The 17,490-nt window shown below is 42.3% G+C and overlaps 1 protein-coding gene across 6 annotated transcripts in view; it reads left to right on the forward strand.

Annotated features, from left to right (window-relative positions):
* Positions 1-17,490, forward strand: part of FRY (FRY microtubule binding protein) — a 328,278-nt gene that overhangs the window by 272,681 nt on the left and 38,107 nt on the right. For all 6 annotated transcript variants that reach the window (XM_013968161.2, XM_018056623.1, XM_018056624.1 and 3 more), the window contains 9 exons: positions 146-344; positions 3,175-3,296; positions 7,552-7,739; positions 8,780-8,874; positions 10,066-10,673; positions 11,873-11,970; positions 12,307-12,477; positions 14,401-14,541; positions 16,469-16,648. In XM_013968161.2, coding sequence (XP_013823615.2) covers positions 146-344; positions 3,175-3,296; positions 7,552-7,739; positions 8,780-8,874; positions 10,066-10,673; positions 11,873-11,970; positions 12,307-12,477; positions 14,401-14,541; positions 16,469-16,648 — 1,802 coding nt within the window. The remainder of the gene's footprint in view (positions 1-145; positions 345-3,174; positions 3,297-7,551; positions 7,740-8,779; positions 8,875-10,065; positions 10,674-11,872; positions 11,971-12,306; positions 12,478-14,400; positions 14,542-16,468; positions 16,649-17,490) is intronic.

A 17,490-nucleotide genomic window follows, 5' to 3' on the forward strand; every position in this document is an offset into this window, starting at 1 on the left:
AATCATAGCCATAGCCAAAAATCAAGTGTTTTTTTTTTTTTTTTTTTTCAAAAAATTTAAATAACTGCACACTTCCTGATGCACACCTCCCGACCTCGTTCAGCACGTGGCCTGAGCATTCCACCTGGACCTTGTCTCCCACCAGGTGGCTTCGACTTCCTGAGAGAGGACCAGTCGTCCCCGGTGCCAGACTCAGGGCTCAGTTCCAGCTCCACTTCATCCAGCATCAGTCTGGGAGGCAGCAGTGGGAACCTCCCACAGATGACCCAGGAGGGAGAAGATGCAGAGGCGGCTGCCGACTCAGATGAGAAGGCAAACAAGCTCATTGAGTTTCTGACAACCAGGTAAGGGAGGGGTCAGGAGATGGGCTGCTGTTTTTTGGGTCAGTCTTGTGGCAGAGTGCCATCACTTTAAAACTGCAGATGAAAATTCTAATGAAGTCTCCTCTCTTCTGAATTGCATCTGCTGGCGTCTGTGTACAAGGCAGACCCTGATAGGTGCTGTCTACGACTCCCCTGATGTCACAGTGGAGGAGCGGAGAGATTTCCTGCCTAATGAGCAGGTGGCAGATGCGGGCGGGAGGCAAGCATGACTTTCACTGTCTATTAGAGCTACCAGCCTCCGGGAGTTCCAAGACTTGGCAGAGAACATTGCTCTGGAAACCCAAAGTATTAGCCATGGTCAACCTAGTAGCAGCTGCAGACGGGGGAACCCTGTCTGCTCCTCTAGTCCAAAGGGTCACTTATAAATGGAATTCAGGAACCAGAAACAATCAGAATGCATGATGGGAAAGGAATCCAACTAATAATAGATCAAAGTCAGGAAAACTGTGAGTGATCCCGTTTTTTTTTTTTTTTTTTTTCAGATTTTATGGTTCTTTCAAGGAATGATTTAGCTCTTGGTTCTGTTCTCATAGTTTGGTTCAGTTTAGTCACTCAGTCATGTCCAACTCTTTGAGACCCCATGAACCACAGCACGCCAGGCCTCCCTGTCCATCGCCAACTGCCAGAGTCTACCCAAACCCATGTCCACTGAGTTGGTGATGCCATCCAACCATCTCATCCTCTGTCGCCCCCTTTTCCTCCTGCCCTCAGTCTTTCCCAGCATCAGGGTCTTTTCCAGTGAGTCAGCTCTTCACATCAGGTGGCCAAAGTATTGGAGTTTCAGCTTCAGCAACTTCCTTCCATTGAATATTCAGGACTGATTATTCAGGACTGATTTCCTTTAGGATGGACTGGTTGGATCTCCTTGCAGTTCAAGGAACTCTCAAGAGTCTTCTCCAACACCACAGTTCAAAAGTGTCAATTCTTCGGTGCTCAGCTTTCTTTATAGTCCAACTCTCACATCTGTACATGACTACTGGAAAAACAATAGCCTTGACTAGACGGACCTTTGTGGACAAAGTAATGTCTCTGCTTTTGAATATGCTATCTAGGTTGGTCATAACTTTCCTTCCAAGGAGTAAGTGTCTTTTAATTTCATGGCTGCAGTCACCATCTGCAGTGATTTTGGAGCCCAGAAAAATCAAGTCAGCCACTGCTTCCACTGTTTTCCCATCTATGTGCCATGAAGTGATGGGACTGGATGCCATGATCTTAGTTGTCTGAATGTTGAGCGTTAAGCCAACTTTTTCACTCTCCTCTTTCACTTTTATCAAGAGGCTTTTTAGTTCCTCTTCACTTTCTGCCATAAGGGTGGTGTCATCTGCATATCTCAGGTTATTGATATTTCTCCCGGCAATCTTGATTCTAGCTTCTACTTCTTCCAGCCCAGCGTTTCTCATGATGTACTCTGCATATAAGTTAAATAAGCAGGGTGACAATATACAGCCCTGATGTACTCTTTTTCCTATTTGGAACCAGTCCAGTTCTAACTGTTGCTTCCTGACCTGCATACAGGTTTCTCAAGAGGCAGGTCAGGTGCTCTGGTATTCCCATCTCTTGAAGAATTTTCCACAGTTTATTGTGATCTACACAGTCAAAGGCTTTGGCATAGTCAATAAAGCAGAAATAGATGTTTTTCTGGAACTCTCTTGCTTTTTCCATGATCCAGCGGATGTTGGCAGTTTGATCTCTGGTTCCTCTGCCTTCTCTAAATCCAGCTTGAACATCTGGAAGTTCATGGTTCACATACTGTTGAAGCCTGGCTTGGAGAATTTTGAGCATTACTTTGCTAGCGTGTGAGATGCGTCCAATTATGCAGTAGTTTGAGCATTCTTTGGCATTGCCTTTCTTTGGGATTGGAATGAAAACTGACCTTTTCCAGTCCTGTGGCCACTGCTGAGTTTTCCAAATTTGGTGACATACTGAGTGCAGCAGTTTCACAGCATCATCTTTCAGGATTTGAAACGGCTCCACTGGAATTCCATCACCTCCACTAGCTTTGTTCATAGTGATGCTTCCTAAGGCCCACTTGATATCACATTCCAGGATGTCTGGCTCTAGATGAGTGATCACACCATCGTGATTATCTGGGTCGTGAAGATCTTTTTTGTACAGCTCTTCTGTATATTGTTGCCACCTCTTCTTAATATCTTCTGCTTCTGTTAGCTCAGTTCAATATAGAATTTAATGTACAGAAAGCTCAGGTAGGGGCTGGTGGGGCCTCCTTACAGGGTGTCTCAGAGACCTGACTGGTTTGTGGAGAAGAAAGGTTTTCTCACTACTCACCAGTGTCAGTGCTGGGAATGGTATTTTCTGAAATTCTCACATGTGGATCCATCCCGTTCTTACCACAGAGAAAGCCGAATAGACAACAGAGTTTGTATCTTCAGTTTGTCCTACAGTGTTTGGCAACTTAACAATGTGATCCTGATAAAATGTTATCTCTGCACATTCTAAAATGTATAAAGGGAGTCTGTGTCTAAATCTGTGTTTTATTTGACATGTTACATCATTTCATTTAAGACAAAGAACCTGTTATGTGCTGAATGAACACTGTCCTGGTGAATTGAGGAGTTTTAATTTTGTGAGCAAAACATATGAAAAAGTATGTCTCCATCAGTTAAGTAGATCTATTTTGAGTGTGCTCTTAAGCTTTATAAGACTGAAATTTTCTACCAAATTAATAAGTAAATTTTTTTTTAATGTATGTTGCCCCTTTGGAGTTAGAACTGTGTATATGGTTGTGCAAAATGATAGTTACATTTTTGACAGTTCGTGTGTTTTGTTGAAGGGCATTTGGTCCACTTTGGTGCCATGAGGACATCACACCCAAAAATCAGAATTCAAAGAGTGCCGAACAACTCACCAATTTTCTACGTCATGTGGTATCCGTGTTCAGAGATTCCAAATCAGGTACCTCATCCTATTTCTACAAAGCCCACTTTCAACGTTTTTCTGTAACGGAGCTCGTTCTCCCCATATAGCTACACACTGTGTATGTATTTATGTGTGCGTGTGTGTATATGTGTGTAAAATCCTCCGTTTGGCAGCAGTAGCCAAGGAATATTCACAGGAGGTATTGAAGCTTTTTCAGGTGTGCCTAATTTAATGATAGTTAATGTCACATATAGCGGCATGATGCTCCATCAAATGATTTCCCCAGTGTCTCTGTTCTCTTTGCTTCATTTCCCTCACTACAACACAACTGTGCCTATATTAATTTTATTTAAAGGCCATGAGAAAGAAATTTTATTCGCTGTCATCAGATTCAACTGGGAGAAAATGGTCTGTCTTGCAAACTGGGTTTTTTTAAATAAGAATAATTTTTCAATAAAATGTTTTTGGCTTTAAAAGTATTTGCTGACAAGTCCTGCGCCAGTGACCACTCAATATTCTGAACACGGTCAGATGCTAATTTAGGCACTAGTAGCCGCACAATATTCAAGCCCTTAGCTGGATTCCATTCAGATCAGCTTGGCCAGGGCTGATATGTGTGTGAAATTTAAATTTGGTTCCTCAGCCTGATAAACAGCTATCTCTGCCTTTTCTCACTCAGCAGGCTGGCCATAGTAAATATGTCTCACTGGTTCTTCTGGCTGCTCTGATAATTAGCACATTTTACAGTTTGAAACATTCCAGATAAGCCACATATCTTTTCATTATCAGAGGATACATGCTAAGAAACAAAAAATACTGTTAAACTGAAATGGGAAAGTTGTTCCCAGAATGGAATTGCCATTTCTTGAGTTTCCCCTTTGGAATTTCTTTGAAGTATTAAAACTGCCTTTATTGGTATTTCCCCCACTTAAAAGTCATTTCAATAGCCTTAAAGGAGAAATTTTGTGATGCATGTGAACTCTTCATCTGTGTAAAACTCTTGATGGTATGCTGCTGCTGCTAAGTCGCTTCAGTTGTGTTTGACTCTGCGTAACCCTATGGACAGCAGGCCACCAGCCTCCTCCATCCACAGGATTCTCTAGGCAAGAATACTGGAGTGGGTTGCCATTTCCTTCTCCGCTTGATGGTATAAAGATAGTAAAAATGAGAAAAAGTATGAATGCCATATATAGCATGTTCTCAGAGCATGCTTCAGGCTGCTTAGAACATTCTGGGCTTCCCTGGTGGCTCAGACAGTAAAGCTTCTACCCACAATGCAGGAGACCCGGCTTCAATCAGTGGGTCGGGAAGATCCCCTGGAGAAGGAAATGGCAACCCACTCCAGGACTCTTGCCTCGAAAATTCCATGGACAGAGGAGCCTGGCAGGCCACAGTCCATGGGGTTGTAAAGAGTTGGACACGACTGAGCAACTTCACTTTCACTTAGAATATTCTGTGTCTTTTCACATCTTTCTCAAGATATTTTTACTCACTACAATTTTCTTGAACGTGGCTGCTTTCTGCCTGCTTCCAATATAGCACAATAAGATGTGTTCCTGGAAACGCTTGTATTAGTCAGGGTAGCATAGCTCCTGTAATAAATAACCCCCAAAGCTCAGAGACCTCACACAAGAGGCTGTTTCTGGATCTCATAACAGTCCGCTGTGGACGTTTGGGAGCAGCTTTCCACCTGGTGCTTCAGGGACCATTCCCCCATTCTGTGTCTCTGCCACCCGCTAGGCTCAGAGGCCTCTACTCAACCCTCTGTGTCCAGGAGCAGGTGGAGGAACAGAGTGCGTGGAGGGTCACCCTGGAGGAGCTTGCCTGCTAGCCTTGAGTGTGGCATCCAACACATCTCCTGTGTCCCACTGGCCAGAACCCAAGCCCAAGGTCACATCTGACTGTGAGGAGGGCTGAGAAATGTGGCTTCACTGTGTAACAGGGAGAAAAGGAAACCTTTTTCTTTTCTCTATTGTTGTTTAGTTGCTCAGTTGTGTCCGACTCTTTGTGGCCCCGTGAACTGTAGCCTGCCAGGCTCCTCTGTCCATGAGGTTCTCCAGGCTACTGGCGTGGGTTGCCATTTCCTCCTCCAGGGGATCTTCTCTACCCAGGGATTGAACCCAAATGTCCTGCACTGCCAGTTGGGTTCTTAACCACTGAGCCACCTAGGAAGCCCCTTCTTTTCTCTGCCACTCATTAAATAGCTTTTCCCAAAGGACATCATCTTAGGGGGTTGGGGGTCAGCAGTCCTACTAGAACACTTCCAACAGTATGATTTATTTTATTTTATTTTATTTTTTTGGCCACACTGTGTGGCATGTGAGATCGTAGGTCCCTGACCAGGAATTGAACCCACGCTCCCAGGCAGTGTAAGTGCAAAGTCTTAGCCAGTGGACCACCAGGGGAGTCCTTCCAACAGTGTGATTTAAAGAAGTTTTATTCATCACCATGGACCTCACCTCCACATATAAAATGGCTTAAATAGAAAAAATATGTTTTGAAAAGCAAAACAAAGATATAAAAAATGATTTTGAAATATCCATTCATAGGTTGTGAACTACCTTTAAGGGTTAAATCTTGTGTTTCCTACCCTGAACGTGTCTAAGTCTGTTTTCCAGGACACTTGGTTGACACTGCAGGAGCATTGTCTTATTTGGTGTACTACGTGTCCCAGGGCTCAGCCAGCCAGGCAGCAGCACCAGGAACAGTAACAGTGAATTTTCCCTCCTGGTCCATGTTCATGGAACCATCAAATGTGCCCCCAGAGCTTCTCCATCACGGAGACAGCACAAATCGCTGTTTTGATCAGGTCCACTGACTCGCGTAGCCTGATGTTTCTGCACATAAAGAGGTGCAACAAGTGGGGGATTTAATGGCCCAGAATTCAGCCATGGATTTTCCCTTGTTTTCATTTTATTGTGATCAGATTCTGAGGGCTGAGATTACCTGCATGCTGTTGGAAGAACAAACACTCAGGAGGTGAAAGTTGAACCAGTCCCTGCCTTTTTTGCAATGCCTGCACCTCCACGTCTGCCTGTTTATGGACGATTCTGAAGAACAGGGAGTTTGGCCCAGGCTTTGGTTGCACTTGCGTACATGCGTGTATACGTGCTAAGTCGCTTCAGTTGTGTCTGACTCTATGTGACCCTATGGACTGTAGCCCGCCAGGCTCCTCTGTCCATGGGGTTCTCCAGGCAAGAATACTGGAGTGGGTGGCCATGCCCTCCTCCAGGGGATCTTCCCAGCCCAGGGATCAAACCCATGTCTCTTACGTCTCCTGCATGGGGAGGAGGGTTCTTTACCACTAGTGCCACCTGGCTGGTCAGATCCACTCATCACTTGCCTCTTCATTCACAAGACTTGTGTCTAACAGACTCTCGTATGACAAAGGAGCGAACATATCCTATGTGAAAAGTGCAGAAGACTGATGCCAAACAGTAGCAGCGCAGTAACTAATAATACATTTGTAAGCGCCAGTGATGTGTCAGACACCACTCCAAGCCCTTTCTAAGTTGATTTCCACCACCACTCTTTGAGGTGGATGCTCTGATTCACAAGGTAGAGACAAGGAAACAGGGTCACAGAGAATACATTTCTTTCCCAGCATCCCAAATCTCTCATTTAAAATCAGGACCATATTGCTCTGAAGCTTTCCACAAAGCTTGCTCCAAACTCTTTCTATTCCACTGTGCTCCTTTAAGATTGATTCAGATTTGGTTTTAGTTTGTTATTTTATTGAAATATAGTTGCTCTACAATGCTGTGTTAAAGTGAACATTTCTACTGTATAGCGATGTGAACCAGCCTTATATATATACATATCCCCTCTTTTTTGGATTTCCTTCCCATTCAGGTCACCACTGAGTGTTCCCTACGCTCTAGAGCCGGTTCTCATTAGTTATAGGAATTCCCAGATGGTGCTAATAGTAAAGGACCTGCCTGCCAATGCAGGAGACTTAAGAGATGCCAGTTGGATATGGTCGGAAAGATCCCCTGGAGGAGGAAATGGCAACCTGCTTCAGTATTCTTGCCTGGAGAATCCCATGGACACAGGAGCCTGGCGCGGGATCCAGTCCGTGGTGTCGCAAAAGGGGAAGCAACTTGACACACAATCATTAGCTCTCTGTTTTATACATAGTAGTGTGTGTCTGTCAATCCCAATCACAGAGTTCATTTTTAAATAAGTACCACCAGCAGGGGGCACTGTGCAGTCAGCCTGCTGTAAGCGCACAGATGACTGGTGGCCTCGGTTAGCAGCTGAGTGCTGACCTGCTCCCGCCCCTGTGCCCTAGGTTTCCACCTGGAGCAGCACCTGAGTGAAGTGGCGCTGCAGACGGCCCTTGCCAGCTCTTCCCGGCACTATGCCGGCCGGTCCTTCCAGATATTCCGGGCCCTCAAACAACCTCTGTCAGCACACGCCTTGTCGGACCTCCTCTCCAGGCTGGTGGAGGTGATTGGCGAGCACGGAGATGAGATTCAGGTACAGAAGGAAAGCTAGGGCAGTCACCCTTCTCTGCATGCAGAGATGGGGAGTTAATGACTTTCTTTGAACTTTCTTCCTCCTGCCAATTATCCCAGCCATTCAGACATGTATAATTTATTCAAAAATTCTAGAGGTTGACTTCTGTTTTTACAAATCTCTCTCCAGAGCGGGTGCTGTTCTAGAAATTCAGTGGACACTTTTATTGAGCCAATAACTGAAATCCTTTGGCAACTCTTTGTTTTTATTGGTTTTGTTTGGTGGGGCCTGGGGGAGGTATTTTGTCTTGTTTTTGTCTTTTTACTAACAACCTGAGATGCAGTTGTGCAGCCTGCTCACCCAGAGAAGGGGAGGGGGGTTCTATTGCGTCTGTGCAGAGCACCACTCCTGTCTGTATGGCTGGCCTTCCATAAACTGAGAAAACCTAAAGAAATAGTGGGCAGAGTAGATGCCCCAACAGGGCCCTGTGGACTGTGGAACCCGGAGGCTGGAGAGCTGAACAGTTGGAAAGCCAGGGGCATTACAAGCTCTGTAGCTGAGGCCAAGCCCTTCTTTTCTATCAGAAATGTTCTGCATCTCAGAGGGCTGTACATCTGGAGACTTCAGCATTTTTTTCTCCTCTGGCCATTGGAAGCACACTTTAGAATGCCCCGAGTCACAGCCCTTCTCATCCTTCATCTCTTAATCTCTGGCTTCCAGATGTTGCTACTCTGTATTTCAAATGCCCACCATCCCCCTCAGCAAGGGGCCACGCTTGCCCACTGTAGCCTTGCCCCTCCCTGTTGGGTTTTGAATGAGACTGATCTGTTGAAAACCTCACATCTAGGGAGAGAAATCATCATGATTACCTGCTAACTCGTAAGCCATCTGAGTTTCCTAAGTAGCCCTTAAAATTTCTTTGTAAATTAAAGTAGCCATGACTGTCCAGCTTTCAAAGATGGTATCAGTATTTGAATAAAGTTTGTATCCATTAAGTTTATCTTCAAGATGCTAGCAGTGATTATAAGTGGTGCAAAATGTTGTCTTTGTGTGTCTGGCAGGGCTATGTCATGGAAGCCCTTCTTACCCTGGAAGCTGCCGTGGACAACTTGTCTGACTGCTTGAAGAACACTGATCTCTTAACTGTACTGTCTCGGTGAGTGTCAGCTGAGCAATATTTTAAAATCAGATACACTGTACTGAATATTTTGGAGAAGCTTAGACTTTGGGCAAAGTCTAAAGAGCAAATCTGGTTTTTTGAAGTCTGTTTGTGATCCGAGAAAGTATGTATGACATTTCCTTCAGTTTAAAAAAAAAAAGGAAATTACAACAGACACATATATACACAGGAAGTTAGACAATGTGTTATTTCTAAGTAATACAAATATGAGTTTTTTTCAATTTCTTATTTCTATGAGTATTTTTTCATATTTTATATAATTATCCTATTTATCACATTTTATAGAAACAAGCTAAGCATTCTTTTTTAAATGCATATATGCAAGACTTATCTGATCCATCGCCATAAAAACATTTGAAATAAATGTTGATTTTACTTGAAATTTCTACCTTAGGATCTTTCTTTATTAGTTTTTAATTCCTTTTGTTCCTGTCAATGTTTAATAACCCATTTTAAATCATTCACAGTTCCATATTCTGTTTGGAAAATTAAGCTCATCTTGCTTGAAATTGAGTCAGTAATGTTATAGTAGGTTGGACCTTGTTTCATTTTTAAGGTGAACATTTTTATAATAGGTAATTTTAGTGTAATTACTAACATCATATATATTTATCTGTATAAACCCACAGGTTAATCTATATCAGTAAAAATTTAGCAACAATGTTGATAGAAATAGACTTAGAAATCATTTTTCATAAATTTTATAAGTGCAAAAATTGTCCTTTAACACAAGCATTTACATTTTTCTTTCTAGCTATTTCTGTATCTGTTCTTTTTATCGGTCAGTTAATAGAGTATTAACATTTATACCTATTAGATACATTTTATTTCATAATTTTCTCACCTAAATTCAAACAAAAATTAAATGAATGATCAGTAAACTTTAGAGCCAGCTGCTTATTTCTTTAACTTTTCAATAAGTTAAAGGCAGCATTTGGTTTTGTTGTTTTGTTAGTGAGGATTGTTCCAGTTAAGTTTGGTTTTTCACAGCATTATGTTTAAGAATAAGGAAACATATTCCTTTTCATTTAAGAATGTGGAAAAAAATGATTAGAAAGTAATATTTCCAAGGAATGATTTCCCCACGTTGCTGATGGATCTTAAAAGGACTAGCCTTTCACTGAAATGCACTGGATTCCTACTGAACTCTTTAATTTTTATACCCAGCTCTTCATCACCAGACTTAAGCTCTAACACTAAACTGACAGCTAGCAGAAAGAGCACAGGACAGCTCAATGTGAACCCTGGGACAGCTAGCGGCAACACAGCAACTGCAGAACGCAGCCGGCATCAAAGGAGCTTCTCTGTGCCCAAGAAGTTCGGTGTTGTTGACCGGTCCTCAGACCCACCTCGGAGTGCCACCCTGGACAGAATTCAGGCCTGTACCCAACAAGGCCTCTCCTCGAAAACCAGAAGCTCATCCTCCTTGAAGGACAGCCTCACTGACCCATCACACATAAACCATCCAACCAACCTGTTGGCCACCATCTTTTGGGTCACGGTGGCTTTGATGGAATCCGATTTTGAGTTTGAATACCTAATGGCCCTGAGGCTGTTGAACAGACTGCTGGCTCACATGCCACTTGATAAAGCTGAGAACCGAGAAAAACTAGAGAAACTCCAGGCGCAGCTCAAGTGGGCAGACTTTTCAGGGTTGCAGCAGCTGCTGTTGAAGGGGTTCACCTCCCTCACCACCACCGACCTTACCTTGCAGCTGTTCAGTTTGCTGACACCAGTGTCCAAAGTATCCATGGTGGACTCATCTCAAGCCATTGGTAAAGCTCACACTCTTAAGTTCTGGTCATGGTGGAACGTGTGTTTAGTGTAATAAGATAATGTGGGCTTAGCGCTTTTAATGATTGTGTTTAAAAATGGCTCTTTGGGAATAGTTTATTTTTTCTTTTAAAATTTGTATAGAAGTTTTTCTTTAATTATTTTAAATTTATTTTTTAATGTGCTGGGTCTTTGCTGCAAGCAGGCTTTCTCCAGTTGTGGCAAGTGGGGGCTACTCTTCCTTGTGGTGGCTTCTCTTGTTGCAGAGCACGGGCTCAAGGGTGCATGAGCCTCCGCAGTTGTGGCACGTCAGCTCAGTAGTTGCTGCTCCCAGGCTCTGGAGCACAGGCTCAATAGTTGTGGTGCATGGGCTTACTTGCTCTGCAGCAGGTGGCATCTTCCTGGACCAGGGATCGAACTTGGGTCTCCTACATTGGCAGGAGGATTCTCCACCACTGAGCCACTAGGGAAGCCCTGTAGAAGTCTTAACTATGTATATTGTAGATGTTTTTAAGGCAGTTTCATAAAAGGGGCAAGAATAATACATGAGATTTTTCTTTCTGCTTTCCAGATCACATTGCAGACAGTGCTAGTTTATCCCATTGTTCTTATACAGACATTTTCTCTTTTTTCTTAACTCTTAAATCTTTTATTTTTCTGAGCCTTTATTTTCCTCTTGAAAATTCCTTTGGTTCCCTGTTGTTTTGAATTAAATCAGCAAACCAGATTTTTAATACCATGGCATGTGGCCCGCAACTCTCTCCAGGAAGCCAAAGCTTAATACAGTAGAACTAAGCTGCTCCTCATCATTTCAAAGAATCTTTCTGATAACTTAAATTGATTGGCCTGTGTCTTTTCAAACAAGTTTTCCTTGAAATACATTTTTTTGATAAAAACTTCAAACTAGTGCTTCAGTTCATTTTAATCCAGTTTTTAAAATCTATGCCAACAATCATTCTTATTTGCAACAGTTGATAGCGTGACAGCACCGTACCTGAAAATTGCGAATCTACTTCAGTGCCTGCTTTGAACGGATGCCATTGTGGTTGTACATTTATCATGGATTTTATGTTAGATCAAAGTTACTTCAGAAGGCTGCTTTTGCATCTCCTCGGAATAAAATCTATAATAGGCCTTCCTGCTGTTAATGGCTCAAATGCCCCATATTCACGTGTCTCCGTTTGTATCTTCTCTAATCCAGGGTTTCCACTGAATGTCTTATGTCTTCTGCCCCAGCTGATACAGCATTTTGAAAACCCCAACCAGTTCTGTAAGGATGTAGCCGAGAGAATCGCTCAGGTATGCCTTAAGGCTTCACCCTCAGGCAGATCCAAGACCCAATGTTGGACAGCGGTTACCAGGCGTGGGGTGATACGTTTCATAAACCTGAAGAGACTAACTGATATCACTAGTAATTCACATTTCTGGGTGGCTGAGTCACATGGTCATTTCATTATTGAGAAAATAAGTGGGAAAAAAAAACTGGTGAAAAGTAAATGACTAAGTATTCTGCAGCTGCCCCCAAAAATGTATCGATCAGTTTTCCAGGCTGCTAGGGCTTAGAGCAAAATTGCTAATATTTCTTCCTTATTCATCAGGCTGTTGTATCACTAGTTGACTTTCTTCTCGTAAAAGGTTTGTTTGGAAGAGAAGAACCCCAAACTTTCCAATCTTGCACACGTCATGACTCTTTATAAAACACACAGCTACACGAGGGACTGTGCCACGTGGGTCAATGTGGTCTGCCGGTACCTTCATGAAGCCTATGCTGACATCACCTTGAATATGGTTACCTACCTGGCAGAGGTAAGTTCCTGAATTGAGGATAAAGTCTATTATAGTTTCTATGGGTAAAATAGTGGGCTTCCCTCATAGCTCAGTTGGTAGAGAATCTGCCTGCAATGCAGGAGACCCAGGTTCGATTCCTGGGTCAGGATGATCCCCTGGAGAAGGAAATGGCAATCCACTCCAATATTATTGCCTGAAAAATCCAGTGGACAGAGGAACCTGGCAGGCTGACAAGAATCAGACAAAACTTAGCGACTAAGCCATCACCACCACCATGGGTAAAATATGTATGTGAAACTGATAAGAGCCTTAACCTCATTTATTCATCATGTATTCACTTACTATGTATTATCATAGATGCTGTATAGAATTAGTTAAAACAACTGATGCTCACAATAACTCAGTGATTACAACAGAGAACCTGAGAATTAGTGGGTTTAGTAATCTACAAGTGTAAGTTGTCAGAGCAGCCTTTGAAATGATATATAGCTGCCTCCAAAGCGTAAACTCCTTTTTACTACCCTGGTACCTGTCAGCACATGCCAGAGACAGGAAGATTTTCTTCAAATTATTCTGGTGTTCAATCTTATTTAAGGACTTAACTATGTTTAATGGTTGTATGCTCTGAACTCATTAACAAGGCATATATTTTTGAAGATGCTCATTTTTCCACACAATAGATTTGTGTAATTATTTCCTTGTTAACGGATCAGTCCTTTTGGCCACTTTCGATGTGGAATCTCAGCATTTCTCTGAATCGCTTCTATTATCTTTTAGTTTTGAACAGTAACTTTTTTCATTATGTCTGTCACAGCAATTTGCTTATTATTTTCCTTTCCTTTTTGAAAATATCATTGACTTCTTGATTATAAAAGCAGTATGTGTTTGTAGCAGAAAATTCAGAAGGTACAGAACAGTAAAAAAAAAGAAAGAAAGAAAAATCATCCAAAATAATTAAAATTATCCAGAGAGAAACACTAGTAAGATTTTGTTGGGTGTCCTTACTGTTATTTGTCTAACACACACCCATTTACATCAGTGTTAGCATCATTTATTATATAGAAACTATATACTCCTTCTTTATTATTTCACTTAATATAGCTAATATCTTTTACTGTCTTTAAAAACATTCTATTGAATACATAGTATTTCATCATACGGATTATCATAATTTATGTATCCATTTCCCTAGTGTTTGATATTTAAATTGCTCACAGAGCTTTCTTGTTTTGTGTGTGATTTTTCTCTTTTTTTTTTTAACCATTATAACTAATGCCTTGGTGAAATTTCATACTTAAATCTTAGTATCTGTCTCTAGGTTTGGAAAAGTTCCTAAAAATGTAATTATTATTTCAAAAGATATGAACCCTTTTAGTTATCTTGATCTCAATTGCCAGATTATCCAAGTTAACGTTTCCACCAATGATTTCTACCCTTTCCTATATCCTCCCCAGTACTGTCATCAATTTGATAACTTATAAATGTATCTCTTTTGTTTTCATTTGTAATTTTCAGTCACTGTTGGTGTTTGATGCTTTCCTTTTGAGGTTTATTTTGTATTCCATTGTGTGAATTCTTTTTAGGTCTTTAAAAAAAATTTTTATAAGCATTTTTCTTTTTTAAAAGAGCTTTTCTTTACTTATTTATTAGGCTGTGCTGCATGGCATTGTGGGATCTTAGTTTCTCGAGCAGGAATCACACCCTGTGCCCCTTGCTGGGGAAGCAGAGTCTTAACCACGGGACCACCGGGGAAGTCCCTGAATGTTATGTTTATATATCAGACCTACAGCATTGCCTTTGATAACATCTCCACCTCTTCAGTAGTTAGGATTTTCTTTTCCCTTCTAAGGAAATGTGCAGTCATAAAGGTACTAGGAGGCCTTGGTGCTTCTGTGTGGAAATCTGGTGTCAGATGACTCACCCTGCGCGTTGCCCCCACAGCTTCTGGAGAAGGGCCTCCCCAGCATGCAGCAGCCCCTCCTGCAGGTGATCTACAGCCTGCTCAGCTACATGGACCTTTCTGTCGTTCCTGTAAAGCAGTTCAACGTGGAAGTTCTGAAGACCATTGAAAAATACGTGCAAGTGAGTATTGAACCAGGATGTTTCCAGACAGTCATTCCAGAAAGACAGCTTTTGCACGGAGCTCGTACTTGGCCACAGTTATATGGGTGCCAGGCTACGTGTTCATTTATCGATGTCCATAACACACTGAGAGTGGCCAAGACGGTGGCTGACCACCACCCTGAGCGGCTTCCTGAGGAGAAAGACAGGACCAGGCCGCAGTGCGTTCCTGAGCCTTCAGAGGACATGTCTCTGAAAGCATGTCCCGGCTTGGGGGGCAGGGGCAGGGTCTTGTTTGAGGGGTTCTATTTCAAAGGAGAAGGAAGAAGCAACTTGTGTGTGCCTGGTTCTAGACCAGGTGTTTTAGATGAGAAGGGTTAATTCAGAGGGGAAAATTGTCACTTAGGATCAAAGGAACTAAGGCTAAGAAATCGGCATACTTGTACTTGAAAATACTCCCAACAAACAAAACATACAGTGTACTTGGTGAGTTTCAGAGTTCAAGGACAAGTGCTCGGTTTTCTCTGGTTAAACTCATTGACTAAGCCTGACAATTTTAAACATTTTTTTCCCAATCTTCACTTCACCAGTCACATTACTTGCAGAATTTGCAAATGCTAAAAATGATTTTCAAGCTTTTTTTTTCTCCATGTGGCATTGCTCCAATAACAGTTGTACCATGTGGTAGATGTTCGTTATTGCTTTCTCACTTGACACTCACGAGAGACAGAGGGTCAGTTCACATCTTTGCCCCTTGTTAAAAAAAAAAATTGTTTTATTAGACTACCTGTTCTTAGTCCTGTGGATCATCCCTGGTTCTTGAGATCTTATCTTGAATGGCGGCTAATTTCATATCAAACCATGACCTCCCTTGTGCAGAATTTAACAATTGAAGGGAATGCGTTTTACTTCATGTGCTTTATTCCAAGTCCTAGGCAAATAATAACGTTTATCAGGCTGATTATCCGTGTGCAGTAGTTTTATGGGAGAAGTGTCTCGGTCTGCCTGGGAGTCGTCAGAGACACAAAGATGGTGAAACACAGTGAGACTTAGAGAAGAGTAGGAGTTTGATAAGCAAGGAGAGGAAGGGCATGCCAGGATGAGCGAATAGCATGAGGAAAAGCGCAGAGGTTAGCGACATCGGCTGCTCTGGCGAATTCCAGGGCAGATTACCCATGTAGGGCTTGCTCAAAGAGTGTGGACTCCTCCTTGTCCACCAGGGGGAGCTCCTGAAGATGTTTAAGCGGGGAAGTGGCTTGAGCTGAAGATTCTGGAAAGATCACTGTAGCTGGAATGGGTTTGATGGACCCAAGGAGAGGCTGCAAGTGGGGAAACCAGTTAAGAAACCACTGAAACAGTCCAGGGAGGATTCAGCTGAGTCCGTGCCAACAGGAATGGAGGTGGGCAGGGGTAGGGGTCAGATTCTCAGGAGGGAGGGAAGAGGGGGGTGTAGAATGGTTCCCAGACTCCGGGGTTAGGTCATGAGAAGGCTGAGGGCAGAGGTCAGACACCCAGGAAGCAAATGGAACAGAAAGAGCCAGAGAAGCAGGGAGCGTGGATGGAAACTGGAGGCAGGGAGATTCTTGAGGAGTGAGGAGACAGTAGCATATCTGCAATGAAGGGTGGAGATTTTTTGTTTTATTTTGCTTTTCAAATTAAGGAAGTACCTCATTAGCAAAAGCGGTACCTTGTTATTTTAACCTTCTGTTTATTTAAATGTGGACAAAACTGGTTTTTTTTATTTGCTTGTTTCCTAAATGTAGCTCCTCTTACAGATAAATTATCTTTTTTATGTCATTTGCCTTTTACTTACCAAAGAATTTCCTGTACTGTTTTAAATTAGTGAGTTCTGACAGGTCATGAGAAGTTTTAGTAGCTAGGAGCATGTTAGTTATTTTTTTTTCATGAAATAATTTTTTAAGTATTGACTGACTTTCATTTCCTTCAGAGCATTCACTGGAGAGAAGCTCTGAATATTTTGAAGCTGGTGGTTTCTCGATCTGCCAGCCTAGTTTTGCCTTCCTACCAACACAGTGACCTCTCAAAGATAGAAATACATCGAGTGTGGACGAGCTCATCCAAGGAATTACCTGGAAAAACCCTAGACTTCCACTTTGATATTTCAGAGGTATGTTTACTGTTTCCATAAACTTTAGCATGAATACATAGTGGCAAAGTTCAAAACTAGCCGCCTAGAGAAGGGGAGGCTTACATTTATGTCAAATGAAAGCTTCTAAGGCCTAATGAGGTTCTGTTTCTTTTCTTTTTTAAGAACACATTCACAGGGGCTCTCATTTGGCAGCTTTTAAAAATAGAAGCTAGCCTCAGTTATATAAAAACGATTCCACAGAAAAGACAATTTTTAAAATGGAATGATCTTAAGCATTTTAAACCATGACCTTCACTCATTCTTTATCTGACTGCTGCCACGTCCTGTCTGGTATCTGCAACCTTGTTTCCTGAACTGTAGCCAAACCAGTGAATGACGGAGATTTATGGAATCGGCCCTTATGGTCATTTCCCCAAGCCACACTGCTTTTTTTCTTTAATAATTTTTTTAAGTTGATATGTTGTATTTTCATTTTTATTAAGTTCCAGTTTTTTGGGTGGGGTCACATGGCATTCAGGATTTTAGTTGCCCGACCAGGGATCAAACCCACGGCCCCTGCAGTGGGCACATGGAGTTCTAAAAACTGGACCATCAGCGAAGTCTCCCACAATGCTTTTTATAGTACCACTATTTAAATTCTTGGCTTAAGAAAGAAGGGAATGTGGAGAGAAGAGACATATGAACCGAACTAAGGAGTCAGGAAGAAAAGAGGACACGAAATAGTCCGATTTACCTGCTGGTCCATGAACAAACTTTTGGAAACCTGCACTTAAGTGTGTTAGTCTAAGATATAAAAACACACTTGCTTTCCTGTCTCTCTTACCCCATGGCCGATAAGCCCCCTAAAGCAGCACCCGTGG

Source organism: Capra hircus, chromosome 12 (assembly GCF_001704415.2).
Source record: "Capra hircus breed San Clemente chromosome 12, ASM170441v1, whole genome shotgun sequence".
In the NCBI taxonomy this organism is placed as follows: Eukaryota; Metazoa; Chordata; class Mammalia; order Artiodactyla; family Bovidae; genus Capra; species Capra hircus.